Consider the following 22,653-nt stretch of genomic DNA (forward strand, 5'->3'; position numbering starts at 1 on the left):
ACTAACAAACAAACCAACGGTAACGAAAACATAACCTCCCCCCTTGGCGGAGGTAATTACTGAATGCATTATCAGTCCTGCCCAGAAGAAGAAGAAAATCTGTGGGGACTTGATCTGAGTGACATTGCAAGTTATTATAACTATTATGGCATTTTCATGATTTGATCTGAGACTTTACAAGAAATTTAAACAAGAATTTTAATTAAAAGGTGGTTGAAACATGATACAATGTAAGTGTGGAGTTTACTATGCATGTGCATTTGACTGTATGCCAATACTAACATTAGATATTATTTGTGTAAACATTTTAATTTTGTAGAAATTGATTTACAACACTGTGTGCAGCCTACTACTGGTATCAAATGAGATAGTGATGATATAAAGTATGATAGTAGCGAAAAAGTGGTGATATTCTCTCTGTTGTGTGTTTGACAACAAATAGTGACTACTGTTTCCATGGCTATCATTTGTTATTAGGTGATCCGAGTATCCTCTCGGATCACCTTCTGTATCTGTACGGATTCTTTCTTCTTCTTTATTTCTTTATTTCTCCGCAAAAGTTGTGCAGAGGTTAACTCTGAAAGTCCTCTGCCTATCAATGTCAAACTCATACCATGTATGCATCATGTCCCAAAGACGACAAATCTAATGTATCATTGTGATCAGTCGACTGTGACGTCACTATGACGTCATTATATGAAAAGACATTCTCAATCATATCTCATTAATGGAATAGAATTTTTCAATGAAATTTACGTCACATATATTTCAAGTTAGGCGCATTCTACTCATGTTCTCAAAATTCATATTTTTTCTTAAAACGTGCGCGTACGTGCGCGTTGAAATATTTGTATGCTCCAATTGAGCTCAAAATTTTTTTGCACACGTTTCAGACCATTTGGAGCATTTTTTGAAAAATTGAAAAAATCGGACGGACGCGTACGTGCGCGCGCATATACGCACGCACAGCTCATATGCAATAGAAATTTCCCGTTTTTTCACTTTGATCGGATGTCTGAAATGTCAAGGAATATTTCTTTTAAGTTTCAAGTCAATCCGACTCAATATGACGTCATACGAGCCCGTCAAAGTTGAAATTCCGCGCGCGCGTCAATGGCGATATACAGTGCAACTATGCCAAAAAAGTGCGAATTTTAAATCCAATTTTACTCGTCAGGATGGACGGTGACCCCCCATTTTCTTTACATTTTTGGAAAGCTGATGAGTTGTACATGTCATTTCATGGGGTGGCAATGCTGACAAAATGATTAAAAGAGAAGTAAAAAAAGTAAATTTTCAAAATGACGTCATCAAATATCAAGTTCATTCAAGCGCATCTTACTAGTCCTTTGTCAATTTTCACCCAGATTTCAGTATGTTGTATCTTATTTAATATTCTTTCAAACATAGATTTACAAAATTTTGATTGGATAACGGTATCACCTCGTAAAAATGGATTGAAAGTAAATCCTGTCAAATTTGACCAGTTTACGTGTTATCTCTATGGGAGTGCAGTTTTTCTGGAAATGAAAATTGACGTGACTATCTTTATCGAGCACTAGCTCACTTACCCTTCGGTAAATTTCTCCCAGATTTTAATATGTTGTAGCTGAGACTTTACGCTACCGTAAGTGTGCCCTTCCTTTTTTCATACGATGTCGGTATCACGTCAAAAATTTTGGTTGAAATTCAGGCTTATCTACGATGTATTGAGATATTTCTTTCTTTCTGCAACTTTCTATGCAATAACTCAAGAAAAACGGCCTCTATCACTTCCATATTTTTCACATGTTTAGTTCATGTCACGTCAATTATTTCATAAAATAACAACTACTTGATCGGACACCATCTTGGGTATGTAAATTAGGGCCAAAGGTCATAAGTGTTTCATCATGTATCTTAGTGAATACATGTCCTATCTTTCCCATATTTTGCTCACGCAAAGACCATGTTACAAGGATCATTTCACAAAATAACTACTTTTTACTCAGATGCCATCTTGTCTGTGTAAATTGAGGTCAAAGGTCATATGTACTTCTTTTTGTATCTTCGTTATGACGTGTTATCTCTATGGGAGGGAATTTTTTTAAATGTGAAAATTGACATGGTTGTCTTTATCGAGCACTAGCTCACTTACCCTTCGGTGAATTTCCCCCAGATTTTAATATGTTGTAGCTGAGACTTTGCGCTATCGTCAATTTGCCCTTCGTTTTTTCATACGATGTCGGGATCACGATAAAAAAACTTGGTTGAAATTAAAGCTTATCTTCTATGTATTGAGATATTTTTTTCCTGCAACTTTCTTTGCAATAACTCAAGAAAAACAGCTCCTATCACCCCCATATTTTGCACATGTTTAGTTCATGTCACGTACATTATTTCATATTAAAATAACAACCACTAGATCGGACAATATCTTGGGTATGTAAATTAGGGTCAAAGGTCATAAATGTTTCATCTTGTATCTTGGTGAATACCTGTCCTATCTTTCCCATATTTTTCACACGTATAGACGATGTCGCGAGAATCATTTCACAAAATAATCACTATTTTATCAGATGCAATCTTGGGAGTGCAAAGGTGGGTCAAAGGTCATATGTACTTGTTGCTGTTTCTTCGTTATAGTGTATACAGAATTTGGTGCCAAACATGGCAGATATGACTCCCTTTGCTAAATGAGAATGCAAACATCACACGGCCAATGTCTCTAACCACAGATGAAACTTGTATGGTCATGCCTATTGCAATCAGGACTCGAATCATTGATGAAAAAAAATCGGATCACCTTAATTTGTCAGTGATGACAAATTACAATCTCTAGTTTCCTACTTAGACTGATCAATATTTACCAGATGTGTCACATTTTGCTGAAAATTGATTTCAATATGAAAATAAAATGCTTTCAGTTCCTACCTGCCCTTGTGACTGTGATGTCCACAGTAAACAAGTTTACATGACACAAATTGAACAAAGGAGGCATTCTATAAAGAACATTTTTGTTTTGTTTATTAACTAGGTGGAAACAACCAATATTCAATCTTCCAAAGTTCATACAATTTAGGAAGTCATAAATAATTGTGAGCTGAAGTTGCCATGGTACCTATGGTGTTCTTTATCACCCAGTTTAAGTAGCATCATGTTCTATGTTGCACACTGTACTCGTGCTGGAAAGCAGAGTCACAGGAAGTTGAATCAATTACCCAATTTCATTGAAACAGACATGATTACTAACAATACTAGCAAATGATAATGAGATTAACCTGTTTACGGGGCCTATCAGTCACTGTCTTGAGTGCTTTAACTTCGATTGAATTAATTGTAGACTTTAAGCAAGTATTTCCAATGTATTTTAAACAGCAATCATGCGTCAGCCTATGCTATTCACTTGATTTTACTATTAAAGGACAAGTTCACCCTCATAAACATAAGGATTGAGAAAATGTAGCAATATTAGGAGAACACGTCATTGAAAGTTTGAGGAAAATCGGACAATCCGTTCAAAAGTTATGAATTTTTGAAGTTTTTGTGCAGTAACCGCTGGATGAGAAAACTACTGCAGTGTATGAATAACTTAGATGCCACATGCGTACAACAATATAAGGAAAATATAAAGAGAATTTCACAAAATTCCATCTTTTGAAAAAAGTACATATTCCCTTGACTCGTTACCGACATATGTTAGGGGTAATATTATTCCCCCTGCCTGTAGAAAGAGACAAGTCAAGTGCTCTTTTATTTTGCGAAAAAAGTGAAAATATGTTGAATTTTCTTTACATTTTCTTTATACTGTTGTACGCATATGACTCACAAGCTGTAGTAGTCTCCTCATCCAGCGGTTCCAACACAAAAATTTTAAAAATTCATAACTTTTGCATCGATTGTCCAATTTTCCTCAAACTTTCACTGATGTGTTCCACTTATATTGCTGCATTCTCTCAATCCTTATGTTTATGAAGGTGAACTTGTCCTTTAAGATCTAACTTGACCTGTCAAATAATGCAATACCCCACCAGTACAGTGCACACATGTTTACATGAGAATGACTGTAGGCTAAAGCCTATGCCTTTATAGTGACGGGTAGGAATAATGGGATATTAATTTCTGGAAATGAAAATCTCATTTCTTCACTTCCTTGTTGGATTCCTAGTAACATGCAGAGTCAGGGATTCCTCCCATACTTGGTATTTCAGAATAGTCACAGGAAATATTGTGCAGATGTGCCTGATAATACAAGTACGACAGAAAAATTGTTGGCACTCAAACCAGATAATATCCTGTACAACTGTACAGACCAATGGCTTTATCACTGACCTTGATCCCATGCAGTTCAAAATACTAAACCAAAACCATAAAAGCAAACACAAACAAACAAACAAACAAACAAACAAACAAACAAACAAACAAACCAAATTTTTGTAATGGAAGGGTAGGCCTATGTAATTCTTTGTTTAGCAGATAAGTTTTGAGGCTTTTTTGTATGGTTCAATGTCATACAATACCTGATTAACTCTTTATGTGTCATATAGTGTAAACCCCCCTGTGTGCCACATTATTCTAGGATAGCAATGTAGTCATGCTTTGGGGAAACATTATGTTTTTCAAATGTATAACTTTTATACAAAATGTAGATCTTTGTTACCCTGGACACACAATGGACAAAGTTGTAGAGAAAATGCCAAGCTTTGCTTTTATGTAAATTGTATGACAAATCTGTGATTTTTTTTTCTTTCAAATGACCAGTAGCTACATTATTGTGGAGGCATGAAATTTGCACACAAAAAGTGCCAGAAATTTAGAATTTACTCACAAAAAAATGCAAGCAACGTGTGACAGGAATGGGATCACGAGAAACATTTTCATTGTACTATATGACATTTGGCGTTTTATCTGTCGGTTTGGGTGAGTTTGTGCGTTTGAGCAGAAAATGCAAACTTGGCACACCGTCGACTGAATCGAACGTGGCACATAAAGAGTTAATGGCTTCTACTAAGTACTCTGTCTAGACAAGAGTATGTAAAGTGGAACATATCATGTGTCAGAAGTTGAGAAGAAAGTTCTGTTAAGTGCAATGTACTGTATCTACATGAGGGTGTAGACTGCATGAGGTCTTTGCATTATTCAGTGAAGGGTTGATTTATGACTATGAAACGCACAAGCCTACCAGCATTTCGTCCACCTAAAGAGGTACTCCTAAATTGGTCCAACTCCATGACTTCAATATTGCTTCAGCAATGTAGCTTGGCATATTAAATTCGTACATGTAGAAGTGTACCCTGCACATGGTGAATATCATGTGTCACAAACTGATTAACCCATTGAGGATGGGCTGATTTTGCTACAACACACATTTCCCATAGACACCTGCCTGGATATACTTGGGACTTGTTATTAACGTCAGGTTAAGAGTCTAACATTGAGACTTGACAAGCGGAAATCTACTCGATCATTGAATATCATACATCATAAAAATGACACTTGAAAGCAGATAGCTCTTCTGACATGAAAAAGTACCTCATAATTCATATCATTTGTGACTACTGGTAGATTTACATGTAGATGATAGCCTCATTTCACTGATCAATCAGATGTTATCCAGCAGAAAATATGATCAAAGAGGTAAATTGTAAATGTATCATCCAATCCATTTTCCACAAGTGTACAATATCATCAAACACAAAATCAGGCTATCAAAAAATTAAAGTGCACTGCCACTGCATAACCCCCCCCCCCCCCACCATGAATTCTCAATTTTCAGATAATTTGTGAGGTGTGTAAGGATGTAACTATGAATGTAACCAGCAATCTGCGTTTACCAGGGTAATCAACTTTTGATATGAAACTTCGCTGTTCCCAGTGTATCAAGAGATATTCACAGAGTAATTCTGCTGTATGATTAATCGTGTTTGGAAGATGCTTGTAGCAGCCATATGGCTATCTAATGCACCTGATACTGTATGTACAGTATGATGCATCTGCTTCAAATGGTAGCGTACATCCCATGTGACATGCATTAGAATACCATCCTTTGCTTCCGGCAGAGCAATTACTGGCGGAATGATGTGACCTTTTTGAAGTCTGGCTTCTCTCTCAAGATGCATTAACGCTCCACTTGCCTAGCTACCAGGAAAGGGGGGGGGGGGGGAGGGGAGGGGAAGATGATGAAGACAATGGCAATCAAGAAGAAGAAGGCGGATGAGGAAGAGGATGAGGAGGAGAACCATGAGGAGATGGATGAAGAGAGAAGAACAGGAAGAAAAAGGAAGAGTTGGAAGAAATAGGAATAAAAGTACATATGAAGAAACTGATTGGTGGAAAACCGTACTGTGGCATCTTTCACACACTAATTCCAGTCTTGGGTGTGTCAGTCAAACAAAAAACAACAACAAACAAACAAACAGCAAACACGCAAAAAATCCCCATTTCTTTCTACTTGCTCTTCAACTGACATTGTTTTGGTACTTGTTTGGTTTCATCATGAATTTCCTACAGTCATAGAGCAAAGCATCCACTGAAACAACTACCTGTACAGTATGTCTTTTGTTTCCATTATTAGAAGAAGAACTGCCTTTCAACATACAGTTAATTTGCTACTATGCAATGAAATGAAATTGTACAATGTTATAAGCTTAAATACCATGTACATGTACACTAGACTTGAAGTAGATTGCTCATAAAACAATACAATGATAGGTTACACAGTAGGTAGTACGTACATGTACAAATATACCTATCGAGATTAGTATTTATGAGTACTGTAGAGCATGTTCACAATGCAAACCTATCAAGTCTCATGTATGAAAGCATGAGATTCATATCTCAGGGACGTTTTTCATGTTCACAAACCTGACAAGGGTTTCCTAACTCCTCACAATAACCGAAAAAAAAAAAAATAAAAAAATTGATTGGGACAATTATCGCTGAGTGTTAAATTTTGGCTACCATGACCACAGTGTGCAGTACAAATATAAGTTTCTTCCGAACGCTGTATAGTGCCATACAATGCAGTACAAGATATCCAGGGGCATGACTGTTCCCCCCAGGTTTAATACCGTGTTGTGCATCATATTTTCGCGAAGGAGCAGAATACTTTCCACCTCTGTCTTCATTCTGGGTGTCTCTACTGACATGATGTTGGTAATTGTTGTTGGTTGTACATTTACTTGTTGTTTCATTTAAGAGGTGCGCGTCCTTCACATTTGAATACTTGCGTCTTTATCTGCATGATATCGATACTTTACGTAAGAACAATTACTCAAGATAAACCAAAGAAATGAAATTACTTTGTAATTATATTTTTGTGTGGGGAGCAGTCTGCTGTCATAAATGGCAAATACATGCGTAAGACCTAATGCGTGATGATGACAAAATCTGGTCAGCCCGGCTCGTACAATGAGTAGGCTTCACAGTTGCGCACCACTGACCTACAATTGTAGACCCCTCATTGTCGCACATAGGGCACTCTATTAATCTGTAGCATTCAACTATTCTTATTCATTCAACAGTTTTTGTAAGATCGAGATGGTGTTCAATGTATGCATAGATCTGTAATATCAGTCATGCAGGAAAATGTCCTTTGTGAAAAGTAGTATGGATTCTTTTTTTTTTTCTTTTTTAATTTACTGTAGATAATTTGGAGTTTTGAGTAACAGAAGAAAAAATAGGTGTTCAATAAGCTGCCTTACCATGAGCTCAAGACCTATTCACTGTGTAGGAATCACAAAAACATGATGGCTTGATGTGAGACTACAAGGTGCCCACAAGTAGTTCACATGTTTAGATGCTTGCTGCACTACATTATCATACCTCTTTTGCATTTCGTGAACCATCTTGAATTTCAATTATGGGTAATATGGTAAAGAAGTCTTTCCCCAGTTATTTATGCATGGTTTTTGCAGTTGCTCTGTAAAACTTATATTTTGTTATACTTGCTGTTTTGATTTGGTTTCATTTTTGCTGTTTTACTTGAAACTGAAAGTAGATCATGCCAAGATACCAACCCTTATTGCTTTAATACTGTTCTCATTGATCTAATTTTTCAGGCGACATGTGTGCTGAGTTTTATTTGATGTAGAAAAAGATACAATTCATTGACCCATTCATTATTCTTTATTGATTGATTGATTTCTTTTTTCTTTTTCAGTACTTATTTATTAATTTATATGGTATCATTTATGTATTTGTTCATTAAATATTATCTTTAGTCATATCATTTTTTATGTAGAAATGTATTGATGATGATATCTATTATAAGGAAGATATGTACCATTGACTGACTGAAAATATACTTCACATTCACCCAGAAATAGAGGGAAATTTGAGAATAAATAATGATTATTTATTAAATTGATCAATATATGGAAATGATTTACTTACCGTAGATTTAATATTCGGTAGCATTTCCAAAAGAATTAATCTGCCTGGCTCAGTCAGGAAATTTTTAGTGTAAAATTCAATGTTATGGTCCTAGACTTTGTTAAATGTGAACATGCTATTAAAGTGAAAACTAAGTTTCGGTAAGTGCCTGAGAACCCGTCTAGCACCATTTCATTTTTTCTTGCAATAAATCGAAAGAGTCCACTAAGAAACTGACCTGCCTGGCGCGGTTTGCCGGAATGATGAGTCGGTTTGGATTATTTTGAGAAAAATAATTATAGTAGGAAAACCGACTTTTATTCCAGAAGGCTCCAGACTAACTCGGTCTCGGGAAAAATTCGACCTTACTTCAGACAATTCACACGCAGTTCGTGATCGCCACATTCTACTGGCCACTGCATAATACCAATTATACAACACCTCAGAATGATGTCGAATTGTGATTGGCCAAGAACATGTCAAATGACATTCAATAGAAAATACCTATCAAACTCATTGAGAGTGACAGCCATACAATAGGCCCCTGGCATGGGCCTATTGCATGGCTCGAAGGTACTATAGCACGGCTTCGCGGGGGGCTACTAATGCATGGCCGCTCACAGAGTTCTGTGGCTCACACCCGTAGCTAGCAAAGCGCCAGCAAACTACATTGTACGTGCTGGCCGGCTGCGCTGCGCTGCCGTTAAGTCTCACATACCAGGCGCGGCGGAGTACTGCATGCAACGTTAACGTGTACGCGCAGCTACTTTACCTAGCTAGTTGCATGTATCGCGGCCTTTACCTACTCATACTGCTGTGTTTTTACTTTTGACTCTGATCTGCTAGGTGGACCACAGTGATCCCAAAATCAAGACTTCATTTCAAGTTGAGAAACCGTAATTTGATTATTTTTCTGTATTTTTATGCAAAATCATTTTCGGAAATAGACAAAGTCTAGACCTACTACTAGATCTACCGACATCTCAGATCGGCCTAACAGTCAGGCCTAACTCGATCTAACGTAAGCGTAGAATGGGTATAGACCCTGCGGAGTTTGTGATTCCTGTGACTGTGTGGTCGAATCATGACGAGTGTTTGAAAGCAGTACACAGGGTGGTTTACAATTCTCTGCCTGATTGTTACATTTATTTTTTAGCCTTCCTGAGTTGGCTGTCACTAATTTAGTACTGTGATTGTGGACAAGGTGTTGTATAAAACGAATAATTTATGATTTTGTTCGTGCATTGGGGCACGTAATACCGCACTCGGCGCGAGATTCGCCACTGGTCTATTCAACGCGGCGCTACGCGCCTTGTTGAATATTTTGCGATTTTGCGATTTTGCGATATTCGTGCCCTATGCACTCACAACTCATAAATTATTCGTATAATGAGGCCTAACTGAATGGACAGGAAAGTGTGTGCTAACGTAATCCTGTACAAACAAAACAAAAATGACAGCGCGCGGTCCTCAGTTGCTGAGCTGAAGAGACGCGCGGTCTTTGGAGTTTTTGTTGTTGTTTATCAAGCGCCTTTGATTGTTTTAGAGGAGCTTGATCGGCGCATACTCATTTTGCATGCGCGCAAAAGAGGTTTTTGATGTGCGCGTTGTAACAACTCGGACCATTACTGCGAGTAGCCAGAACACGAAGCGCTAGTTTATACAGGCCGCTCCCATAAGACAACACTGTACAATCAGAGGGACAACCATTACAGCTCATCCCGCCGTCAAAGCGAAGCTGAGTTATCCCCGAGTCCGAGTTTACCCCCACCCCGTTCGGGTAAGTGCTGAGACTGAACCTTTTTAGTTAATATTTCGCATTTTCGTCGTTACCCATCGAATATCTTGTCATAACATCGTTATCCTGCACATTTCCTAAGCATACGTTCATATTTGGGAGCGAAATTTGACAACTTTTGCAGGCGTACCAGAACTTTGTTTGGGCTTTAACGACAATCTCTTCATTTCAAAAAACATTGTTTCCATTTGGTAAAACTGTATTTCTGGCTTTTCCAAGGATTTGCTTGCTTGTGAATATCCTTCCTTTTCTTTGAAATAAGTTGCTCTCTCAGAATAGCCTTAGTGTGTTAAATTTGAAGTTTTTTCTTCTCTATTAATTTATTTTGTGTCTGTGCACCTAATTCCTGCTTCATTTGATGCTTATGTTACCTTATGACTGGATGGGGAATGGCAGTAAGGTTGTAGGTGTGACATTTAATGTGCAATTGTGCTCATTGTTGTTCTTGCCTTCAAACAGACCCTGCAGTTGAAAGACGAGCAAGTAGAGCAGTTGTCACGCGTACGAGAGGAGGTGGACAGAGAAATCACAGAGCTGACTGCCAGCCTGTTTGAGGTATGCAATCTGTATGTGTTTGTCTTCTTCTTTCAAGAATATTGACTTTTATTAATTCATACTTTCCCTTCTGGTGGGTGGTAGTATTTTGATGAAGGCAAGTGTTTGTCTGCAGATCGACAGCTGGCGGCCGGTGGTTCAAGGAAAATTCTTGCAATAAGAGAGATTACATCAAGGTTTTCAAAGTGTGACATTAATTCTCAAATGGGCATGTTTTTTAATTACGATATTATGCTGAATCCATGTGGATTGATTAAAGATGTTCTGGACTCTTTGATGATTGAGTTGATCCAACTCTCCCGAACTGGACCAAAACCTGTTTTGTGAAATCTGTAGATCATTGAATATGCTTCGACCCTCATTTTGATCTTGAATGATTGATTAAATTTAATAAAGGTTGTATTGTCATCTCATACATTGTACATTACAACCAAATGGTTGAATTGCTCATGAAATCAACATCATTACTAGCGATAAGACTGATTTGTACAGATCAACAATATAGAAATAAAACTCACTCACCTATTTTTATACACTAAATCCAAACATGGATGCTGGAAAGATGTAATGCACGTGTGCAGCTATCATCAGGGGCTTTATAGTCTATCTCACTCAAATAATCTGTATGTATCTGCATACTTTTTTTTTTTAAAGTTTCCTTTTATATGTATCAAAGGGGATTTGTTTAACAAAACTGAGTAAAGATGTGGTGCCATAATTGATGGAATTGATTTTGTTATTGTCACAAATGATTGCTTTATTGCATTTTTCAATCCACGGCTCTGTTTCCTGCATCTCTGTTTATTGAGCAGGAAGCCCACGCCATGGTCAATGAGGCAAATGTGAAGAGAGCAGCTGCAGAGCGCAAATTTAAGGAAGCCAGCGGGAAGGTAAGATTCAGAATCAGTCACCTGCAGTGATGAGTGAAAACTTTACTAAAAATGTACAAATCTTTTATACCTATTAAAGAAGCCCAGGCCTGAATATGGCAGGTGTCTATTGGAAATGTTTGTTCAAGGAAAACCAGCTCATCCTAAAGGGGTTAGAAGAATATGTGTTGACATGCCAACTGTTGTTTTCTTTTCAATTGTATTTTACTGGGGTTTTTTTTCCACCAAAAATACTGCAGGTCTCATAAAAAATATAAAATTCCCCAAATTGTAGTTACTGCACATATCCCTTTGCAGGAAGGCAAGAAATACTGTCTTTCCACCAAAAATACACCTTTTCAGCCCTCAGAATACGGCAATGCTGTTTACAAGGTTGACATTCATGTATACGACATTGTTGTTTAATCCTGTCATTACTGCATGAAAGTTGTATGTGCACGGTGCCAATAAGGTTATGGGCCTGATAGTGATACTCTAAATTTTGGATGTTCATTGTGTGACAGCCACAGTAATACTATTCAGAAGGCACATGCTGTCTTGGGTATATGTGACTGCCACATTCCTCTCTTTTAGAAGTACACTAAAATCTTGTTGAGTTGCCATGGCAACACTCCTACATGTATGTTGAAACCTGCCACTTTATTGCATTGTACTGTGAGTTGAGTGAGTGAAAAGCAGTGACAAAGGGGGCATTCCCATCGATTTGGTGATTCTCCTGGCATGATCAGTATTACCAAACTTTGGATGCAGTTTGTCAGATAATCTTTACTACTTCCATGCTGAATTGATGAAAAGAAAACCATTTTGTTTACCGGTTTCTTTTCTTATGTTCATACTTTGATGTGTTTGCAGCATCTTCCTGTCAAATTCATGGAATCGGGTCCGAATGTGCCACATACCCCAGTAAATTAAATACTAACAGAGACTCCAACTCTCCTGCTTTCGACGGGAGATCTCCCGCCGAAAGCCCACTTTTGCAAAATCTCCCGTTCTCCCGCTTGAGATTTAATTTCTCCCGCCCTGGCTCTGTGTCTCCCGTTTGAAATGATTTCTTACTTTTTGTCTTCGTATGTTGAAAAATAAGCCTTAGATAGCACGAGAGAGCATCAAGAACCCTAATTATTAGAGCTTCCAGGGCCCAAGCGGGCCCTGGACCCTGGCCACAAGGAACTTTGCGCTCGTGATATGCGCTTCGCTCATATCAAGTTGGAGTCTCCCGTTTGCTAGGTGTTTCAGGCGGGAGAATCTCCAGATCAGAGGGTGCTTAGGGTTGGAGTCTCTGTACTAATCAGGGCACCATTTCAGAAAAGTTGTAATCTCTGACAAATACCATAGTAGCAGTCAGTAATCCGAGGTTCTCAGCCAGTCAAAACCACAGACTTTACTAAAATTGTGAGAGACTGACAACTTGTCAGGGCTGACAACTTTCATGACACAGTGCCCTGGACTTTAATATGACTGTAAAAAACTGCAGAGTTGTATGTACATTATGGCTTGGCATTTCAGCTTCTAGAAGCAATAGCAACTTTAGAGGAAATCCAGTCCAAATATAAGTTAGTCTGATAAAAAAGAGTAAAATTGTATGAGTTCAGTGGTAAAAATTTGACTGAAATCGGATGAAAAATAAGAAATTTATGACATTTTGAAGTTTTGCTAATTTCTGCAAAACCGTTCTTGTACAGTGGATATGAATATGCAAATGAGTGAGCTAACCATCTCATACCCTCACAATTTTCCGTTGATCATGGACAGAAAATAACAAAAATTAAATGTTTCTGTCATTGAAGTCTGAAACATGATAGTATTCTTGATTGAATAACTTCAGAATAGTGATCAGTTAGATATACGAGGATTTGAGCCTTGGGCATAATTGTGTTTGAATGAAAAACTGGAAATTTCAAAATCTTATGTACAAACTATATGGTAAGTTGTGAGGAAATGACTTGCTCTTTTTGCCATATTATTTGCACGGATATTCATATTGACTGTTCAAGAACTGTCCCCCCCCCCCCCCCCAATATAGCAAAACTTCAAAATGTCATAACTTCCTTATTTTTCATCCGACTTCAATCAAATTTATACCATTGAACTCGTAATATTTTACTGTTTCTTATCAGACAAACGTATATAATGTATATAAACTGGATTTCCCCTTTTAAGACCATGTTCATAGTCCAATTACCTCCTTATCTTTTATGTCTACTTTTTTTTTATTAACACCAAGTGTCAGCACAGAGAATGGGAGTGAAATATCTCCCCCCCCCTTTTTTTTGTGAAAAGCCAGATGTATGTTTAGTATACTCTAGATCCCCGAGGGTCTTTTCAGAAATCTTAAATCTCTCAAATTCTCAGAAATTTGGACTTGTGGTCCTCTGCATACACGCCCCCTTTGGGGTTAGTACCCTGCTTAGTGTAAGCATTTAGTCTGATATGTCTGTCTTCAATATGGAAACGCTGTGTTGCTCTTTTGGTTGGTAGGTGTACATTGCAGCATGTCTGCGGCCTACCTTGATTTATGGCATGTCCTCTCATGTTGTTGAATTCATTGACTAGTGATCTATGGTGAGTGGTAATATGATGCCAAACACACTTAACTGGCTGGCTGTCAGTGCTGTGATTTTTCTTTGCACATTATGACACTGCAATCATTGGCTTACCATGCAAACTCTTTTCTTCTCTATGAAAAGAAAGCTGAAATACTGATGATAAATCAATGTACATTAGAGACCTAAGGAGCCAGAATTTCATCAGGGCTCTTCAGTAGGCCGTATCGAGAGCAAACGTCTTCACAATTGCAACCCCCTCTCCCCGCCTACAATTCCATGGCACACCAAATCATTGATATTATGGAGTCATGGATCAATTTGTGACAATGTGATGCACTTGCCACGAAGGTACAAATAGAAGATAAAATTTACAAGATTAAGTGGGAATGAGTACTTGATTCATAAGGGGTCAGCCCAGGGTCCAACGGTAGGTCATGTCATCTCCTTTTCTCCGTTCCCTTCCCATATTTGATCCATTCTATCAGAATTATCAGTATATCAGTAGAACTTTGCTGATTTGTCGTACTACATGTTTTTAGTGACATGCAATGACAGGTTTTATAAAGAGAAAGAAAAAGGCATTCAAAATGACCAGAAACATGTGACAATAATTATAATCATTCTACGTCTATGCATTTAGTTATTTTAATTAAACCAGAACTATTTGCGACCTGAAACTTTTGCAATTTGACACTGACGGCCTTTTTTGTGGCATGAAACTTTCACAAATTGCTACTGGCAATCGATGCATCATGTAAGACATGAACTTTTATGTGCGTTTTACTTTTGCGAATCTTGGCTCCTCCAGAAATTCGCCAAAGTGTCACACCTGCGAAAAATTTGTGGTTTTACAGTGCTGCGATGGAGGGTCAGCCCAGATAACAAGGGTGGTGTAACGGCTGCTCTCCCCTCCCATTTCTCCTCCCCCCCCCCCCAACTCCCAGATTGAAGCACTCCAGGCAGAGGTCGCTGCCCTCAAGATGCTGGTACTCACCTCCACACCGAGTATGCCCCATCCTCAAGAACAGGGGACGCAGAAGAAGCACTCGTTACTCCGGCGGTCGAAGAGCAATATAAGGCTAAGCATCCAGGGTCACCACAGGTAGATACAACAAAAGTCTTTTCCTGACACTTCATCCCCTCCTACTTTTGTACTACAGATGCCTACATCGTTCTAAATAATGTGGCAGAAATTTGTGACTTCATATTACCAGATTTTCCAAGTGCCAGCATATCATCTAATCCAATAGCAATACTCTCTACATTCACTTTTATTGTATGCAGTCATTCTTTCTGTAAAGCTTACTCTCAGTCAACTGAAAATAATTGTTTTTGCATTTAGTCACAATTTTTGAAATGCATTTGCTCTGTCAAATTCAGCTTGAGCATTTACATGTCTCTGCTTGAGGCGGTGCCACACAGCATGCAGGAAGCTGATGAACTAGGGTAAACACAAGACTTCTTTATCATTGGGAAATTTGGAGATTTTCAGCATAATCATGTGTATAGGTGGATGAGCTGCTTGGCGGAGGTCTACACTCTCCAAGTGCTTTTCTAGTTTCATATCAGCTCAATATAATAGCAGTCCTCTTTCAAGATATTTTCCTCAGAAATAATATGGTATCTTTCTGCCTCATCTGGCTGTCATTAACCCTAACTAGGCCGGGGGGGGGGGGGGGGGGGGGGGGCCTCCGAGGCCCCCCCCTCAACCTCAACGTTCCGCACGATATATCGCTAACGCGAAAAGCTATCGCCGCGACGTTTCATGACTTTTTTCTTTCGAGTCTCCCGCATCTTTTGACACCAAATTTGCGATGCCCGGGCGCGCGGTTCCGAAGTTGTTCATAAATATGTACGTGCATGTCAGACCAAAAAATTGCTCAAAAATGTGAATTTGTGTACAATTTCAATGCAAACTGTGCTAACAGGCAAATTTCATAAAAGCATGATTATTTGGGGGTTTTATTGATCAAATTCAATTAATAACATATTTTCTTGTTCAGAACAATGTCGCGGACAAGTTTCATCGAAAAAACAATGAAAAACATAAAGTCGAAAAAACAAGGAAATACATAAGAAATTCAAAAAACAATAAAATACTTAAGAAATTTTTTCTGATGGCACAATTTTTTGTCCTTATATTTGCTCAAGACACTAAAAAGAATATTTTCACAAAAAATGTGCCCATTTTGAGCTTTATTTAGTGATTTATACCAAATTGTCTGATTTCATGCATCATGATGCATAAATTAGCATAATTTAGCATAAATGATAATTTTTTGAAAATTTAACTTTGTGGTACTTTAGATTACATCATAGGCAATGTGTGTGCCAATTTTCGTCGCGATCGCGCGGTCGATGGCCGAGATCTGGAGGGGGGGCCTGGGAGGCCCCCCCCCCCCCGGCTCTATGATCTACCTAAATAGCCCGGCCTAGTTAGGGTTAAACCTCCTCTCTACAAGAGCCCAGCATGCATGGATTTGGTGATCTATCCCTTGGTCTACTCCCACTTCCTCTTATAGCCATTTAGTCTCAACCCACATGGTTTACTGTAAAAGTGGAAATTTCGCGGTGTTGAAATTTTCACTCATTTCGTGCAATCGGAAACTAGTGTGAAAATAAAAACACGCGAATATTTTTGCTTGCCATATGTTCCTGTAGTTGATGTCTTGATACCGCGGAATTAAAAACATGTGAAACTCTTCTTATCCAGCCGAGCGCAAAAAATTTGTCACGCGAAAATATCCACTTTTACAGTAGTCCCGTTTCATCTACAACCAGTTTGTCTAATGACCATTAAGTCCAATTGCCACTTAGCCTCTTTACCAGTTGGTCTGCTTCCAGATTGGCTATGCCCATTTCATCTAATACCCATAGTTTACTAGACAAAATGGGGAAAAAAATCTAAGGACACAAAAAATTGCAATTAGACCATTTGATCATTAGATGAAATGATAATTAGCCAAACTGGGCATTAGACCAAGTGAGGATTAGACCAAACGGGCATTAAACGAAATTGATAGTTGACCAATTGAATTAGCCGTAGTGGTGTTGGACGAACTGGGAAGTAGACCATCTGATATTAGACTATTAAGTGGCAATAAACCGTAGATTTGAGGCTCTGGTGTTTGCAGGCAGAAAATTGATCTGCTTAAAGGAGTGTTAGTATACATTGAAGATACATTTCAATATGTTGGAGGTCCCAAGAAGAAATTGTGAAATGGCATGAGTAGTTGTTTCTTATAAACAAGGCTAATCATCCTGTTTGTTTTTACACAATAGAGCTCACAGTCTTCAGGGTCCAATCACACCAACTTCAGACACTGGGCACCCCCCGGTGGCAAATGGAACCTCCCACAATTCACTAGGAGCTACCACACCCTCACCCACCACAGAAGCTAAGGAGGTTTGCGCTTTGTCTTCTTCTAGTGTTTGAGAGAAAAAAGAAGTCTTTCTGCATATGATCTTTCTATGTTGAGCAGCCTTTACTGTGAATGCTGTAAAAGTTGTTTTCTTGAATGTTTAATTATCATGAATTTCATAAATCATGGTTTGACCATGAATTTAACAACACAAAAAGGGACAGGCATTAGTGCACTTGTTATAGCCTCGGTGTCAAAATTGCGATAACAAAATCTCATGTCCGTGACCTCCTCATTTGTGAAAATATCTGTACGCGAAAATAAGACCTTTTACAGAATTTGCTCCCTGTCAGTCCAGGGGTACATGAATTTGTGAATTTTTGCAACTGTAGACAAATACTGTCAATAGGTTGAGTGAAATAGGCATAGTTTGCCACAAAATGTATCGACCTATGCTAGAGAATCATGGTCGGTTGTAGGTGAGTGCATTCGTGCCAAGTTTCATATCCAATTTTCTCTGGCCACTTTTCTACCATAATTTATAGCATAAAATTAATCAACAAAAAGATAAATAGTTAAAATAGTCAGGTTTTTATGAGTTTCATGACAGAGCACTGTTTTTCATTCAAAATGTGCACAAATCACAAAATCACACAATTTTGGGGGTGACATGAGGATACCTTCTCGTATTGCAAAATTATTGTGCGAAACATGTAGGGGTGGAGTCCACCCCCATCCTCCAGCGCTTTTAGGTTTAAAGCTTAGAGCTGACTCTTTAAAACTACGTAAAAAACAAAATTGTAGGAAAGTAGTCGTAGCCTACTTTTTGCAGGTTTTGAGCTGGGCAGTCACATTTTTCTGTTTAATGACTTAAGATGCTTTTTGCCCATATGTTTCAAATGTGCAGGTCGACACGTTGCTACTGCACGACTTCCAGGGTTGGCGTGAGGCGCCCTCTATGGACGTCGACAACCCCTTCACTAAGAGGATATTTGCAGAGGACATCCAGCCGTGCCTGACCTTCTGCAATGTCACGCTGTCATTACAGCTGCAATCCAGCATCGAGAAGAACATGCTGTGCATCGAGACCATCAATGGCAAAACTACCCTTCCCAGGTACCTATTGTACACTGGGGTATTCCGTCGTGGTCGTTGCGGTTGGCGTGGAATATTTGGTACCTAGATATCAAGCAGGTCCTTGTAGCCATCACCTTGACCAAGGAGCTGTCACTACACATGATCTTGTCTGAATTGCTTCCCCTGGCCTTGGTGATTTAGTTGAGTGTATACCTGCAAGGTTGGATAAGTGGAGGACAAGTAGTATCCTCAACTGGCGTGGGAAAGTCGTAACTCTTGTGCGGTACTCCTTAAGGGATTAGAGATGAGGGCACAACGCTTTGTGCACATATTACTTACTTGTGTACATTGGTACGTTAGTCAAGGACGTGAAAGTTGACACCATGAAGCTGAATTTATGAATAGGATTACAAACTGTCAAACTTTACTTTTCCTAATCTTATTACACCCTTTATAATTGCACTTGGATCTCCTGAACTTTGAAGTACTAATTGTCACTCAAAGAGCTGGGGATGTGGGTGTGTTTGCTGTATGGGGCAGCAGTGATATTGATACAGCCTGATGTTACAACTTGTTAAATTTTGTACTTTGCAAGTATTTATGGCTGCAAAAATAATCAGATAAATGTAAAGCTTGTAGAAAAGTGAAAGTATTTGATGTTTTGCTTTTTGCATCATCTTTATGCTAGAGTCACACAAGGCAGGATTTCATACCAGGTCCAAAAGGAATTAAAACCGTATCGACCCAGTTCGAGCCGTAGAGACCTGCATTGACCTGCATCGTAACCTGTGTCAATTCCTGATGGATTCCAGGGGCTACGATACGGTGGTGAAAAATATTTGGTCATGTTCAAAATTTTCTCATGAATTTCAATTCCGTATTGATATCCAAATTGACCCGGTTCGAATTGCATTGACTCGCATTGACCCGCTGCAACCCGCAGCGCAAAACCGTATGGACCCCTGCCGTATACCGCATTGCCTTTATGCAACGAATGATGACAAGGTTTACATCCGAGTCGGTACGGGTCGAAGCGGGTTGACACGGGTCGATAGGGGTCGAAAAGGATGCAGTTAAGGATTTTAAAGCAGATTTTGAGACCGTTCGATACGGGTCAATATGAGTCTCTACGGCTCGAACCGGAATGATACGGTTTAAATTCCTTATGGACCTGGTTCGAAATCGGGCCGTGTTTGACTGTAGCATAAATTGCCTTCCATTCCGGGACTAATCTGGCTCATTTTCACCCGGATCAAATCCGTATTTTGCCCAGCCGTGTGTGACTCTAGCATTATTATCACCATCATCTGCACTTTTGTAATCGTAATCAATTTTTGACTTTTTATCAAAAATTATTATTTCACTTTTTAGGAGATGCTCTCTCAGTGACCAGCAGAGACCTTGCCACTACCGCATTAAGCTTGCCGATTCTGATAACTGGCATTCAATCTGTGCTCCTGCCAGAAACAGGGTAAGCAGCCAGGATGCCGACTGTGGCTTTCTCTGACTCCAATGGCATGAAGAATGACAAGTTACTGTGTATGCCATATATTTCGCGAGTCTAAATTTTCGCGAATCAGGACTTCCCTTACAATTTTGTGAGTGGTTAAATTTGCGATCTAGGAGTCCTGTACTGAACGGAGAAATGTATATGCATACGTCATATTCACATGTGCAAGAGTCAATGTTTTTGCATGTTTTTATTTTCGTGAATAGCAGCTGACTCGCAAAATTCATGACTACAAAAACTTCACAAAATATTCAGCGTACATTGTATACAGTAGTAGATAGGGCTTACACGACTGATGTCAATGTATAGAGTAGATGATACGTTGTACCTGAACCCGCAGTAATGTTTAATCAGCTCAGTGAGGATGCACAATGTATTTCTTGAGGCTGGCCTGACATGGCTTGGTGATCCTAGATGAGTGAGAAGATGTGAAAAGGTCTCTCAATTGATCATGAGCATACTGTCATCTGTCCTCTCTGCAGTTGATGTATTGTCAATGAAATGTGGTATGAAATACATGCCAGATTTGTTCCTATCTGTTAGTGTTGAGTTTCATCGATATATGTACAATTGTAGTTGCCTGATCATAATTGCTACATAACCTGTCTATTGCATTGCAGATAACAGCGGTATGTGATTTTTACACATACCTGAGATACATGCAGCAGGGCATTGTCAAGAATGACCGTAAGTATACATGTACATTAGACTCTATGAAAAATGATTATCAAGAATATGTTTATTAAAGTAGTTACTGACTTGCTAGGATCAATGGGATGCCTGTGTCATATGCTCATGATACGTTATTGGTTCTGTTGTGTAGTAGCAGTTCTAGCCATTGTCATGTAAGACAGGAACGACTAATTGTCAGTCTTGTTACTGGACCCTCCCCACATCAATGTATGAAGATTTCCTTTCCAAAAGGTGTTAAATTCACCTTTGACGGTAAGGAGAAAAAAACAGAATTATTATTTCACATAATTCTTAACCCGCTGAGGATGGGCTGATTTTGCTACAACATGCATTTCCCATAGACACTTGCCCGAGGATACTCGGGCATGCGTCTATGGGAAATGCATGTTGTAGCAAATTCAAAATGTCCTCAATGGGTTGATGTGCCATAGGAGTACCCCATAATGGGGTGAAGAAAATGTGCCTCAGAAAACGTACATATCCAAAATGATACATAACAAATTAATATATATATATATATATTTTTTTTTTTTGGGGGGGGGGGGGAATTTGTGGATCTAATAGTCCCTCCACACTTTTTGCAACATGAGAATAGGAAAAGCAAAAATGGACAATGATAAAGATCCATGACTCTAGTATTGAGTTCTACCATGAGATTCTGTCCTTCAAAGGGGGAGGAGGGGAGAAGGGGATTGGGTGGGAAGAGGGCATTGACTCTCAACTATTAATCAACCGCTATTCCCCCCCCCCCCCCCTTACCCCCTTGGGTGTATTGCTCTCTTGATGTTCACAAGTACACCTCCCTCCATCTTTGCTTTCCTTCCCACATCTCCAGTGCAAAAGAACTACTGGGAGATCATCCGGCTCCGTAAGCAGATGGCTCTTGCCAAGCTCGGCCTGGTGTGAGGGGGTCGGATTCCCTTTCAACCTTGTTGGCTCTGTTCCTGCAAGGACTCTGTGATGCCAGAGGGTCTTTATTCCTTTATGTCTTGGATGCAAGGTGTGCTAAAAGAGATGGCTTAACCGAGCCTAGTCCCCACCCCCCCCCCCCCCCCCAAAGAAAAAAAGAAAAAGAAAAAGAAAAGAAAAACGGAAAAAGGACAAGACATGACCACCATCACATGTACCTCAACGTTGGATATATTAACTCAGGCAGTGCACAAGTCTGCTTTTTTGAATCTCATCATTCATGTCTATCTGTGTAAGTAATTCTTTGTGAGGCTTTTCTTTTTCTACGAGTGTAGCAGAGCCTTTGAATGTTAGAAAAAGGCTTGCATCAAGTGTCATTTGAACCTTGTGTATGTACTCCTTATCAAGAATTTTGTATAGATTAGATGTCTCTGTAGCAAGTGTGATGCAAACAGTTTTGATTATCAAACCGTCTTGAAACAATTATGCTTTTAACCTGTTGAGGACTGGCTGATTTTGCTACAACACGCATTTCCCATAGATGTTTGCCCGAGTATACTCGGGTTCTCAACAGGTTAAAGGTCATGCGTGAGGATTGGAGATGATATGTTTTCAACCTTTTTGTTTTCTTTTTGCAAACCTTTGGACTTTGGTTTGCGTGATTACTTTTTATTATCACGCATCAGTCAGAAGCGCTCAAAATATGTCAAATCTGGTGAAAGATATAAAATTTTGTCCAAGGTTCTGGTACAATTCTGTTTATTCAAATGTTAGGAGACTTTCAATAAACTTGAGTCTCTTATTGTATTTCCAGCAGATTTAGCCCAGACCAAGGAAGGTAGTCATCTTGAAATTGTGGCACTTAATTTTTCACAAAAGTATGAAGAAATTACCTAACATTTGATTTCATCACACATACGTTGTAGCTTTACTGTTATTTGAACTTGGAACTTTGGATTGC

General features: G+C 38.9%; 1 protein-coding gene across 1 annotated transcript in view; it reads left to right on the forward strand.

Annotated features, from left to right (window-relative positions):
• Nucleotides 1-21,801, forward strand: part of LOC139715862 (guanine nucleotide exchange factor for Rab-3A-like) — a 34,811-nt gene extending 13,010 nt beyond the window's left edge. The window contains exons 4-11 of the mRNA XM_071627396.1: nucleotides 10,610-10,705; nucleotides 11,518-11,595; nucleotides 15,086-15,243; nucleotides 17,424-17,547; nucleotides 18,411-18,619; nucleotides 19,952-20,051; nucleotides 20,711-20,777; nucleotides 21,619-21,801. Of these exons, the coding sequence (XP_071483497.1) occupies nucleotides 10,610-10,705; nucleotides 11,518-11,595; nucleotides 15,086-15,243; nucleotides 17,424-17,547; nucleotides 18,411-18,619; nucleotides 19,952-20,051; nucleotides 20,711-20,777; nucleotides 21,619-21,689 (903 nt within the window). The 3' untranslated portion in view covers nucleotides 21,690-21,801. The remainder of the gene's footprint in view (nucleotides 1-10,609; nucleotides 10,706-11,517; nucleotides 11,596-15,085; nucleotides 15,244-17,423; nucleotides 17,548-18,410; nucleotides 18,620-19,951; nucleotides 20,052-20,710; nucleotides 20,778-21,618) is intronic.
• Nucleotides 21,802-22,653: the final 852 nt, after the last annotated feature.

Source organism: Diadema antillarum, unplaced genomic scaffold (genome assembly GCF_040938485.1).
Source record: "Diadema antillarum isolate AM-2024a unplaced genomic scaffold, OU_Dant_1.0 scf00000057, whole genome shotgun sequence".
Classification (NCBI taxonomy): Eukaryota; Metazoa; Echinodermata; class Echinoidea; order Diadematoida; family Diadematidae; genus Diadema; species Diadema antillarum.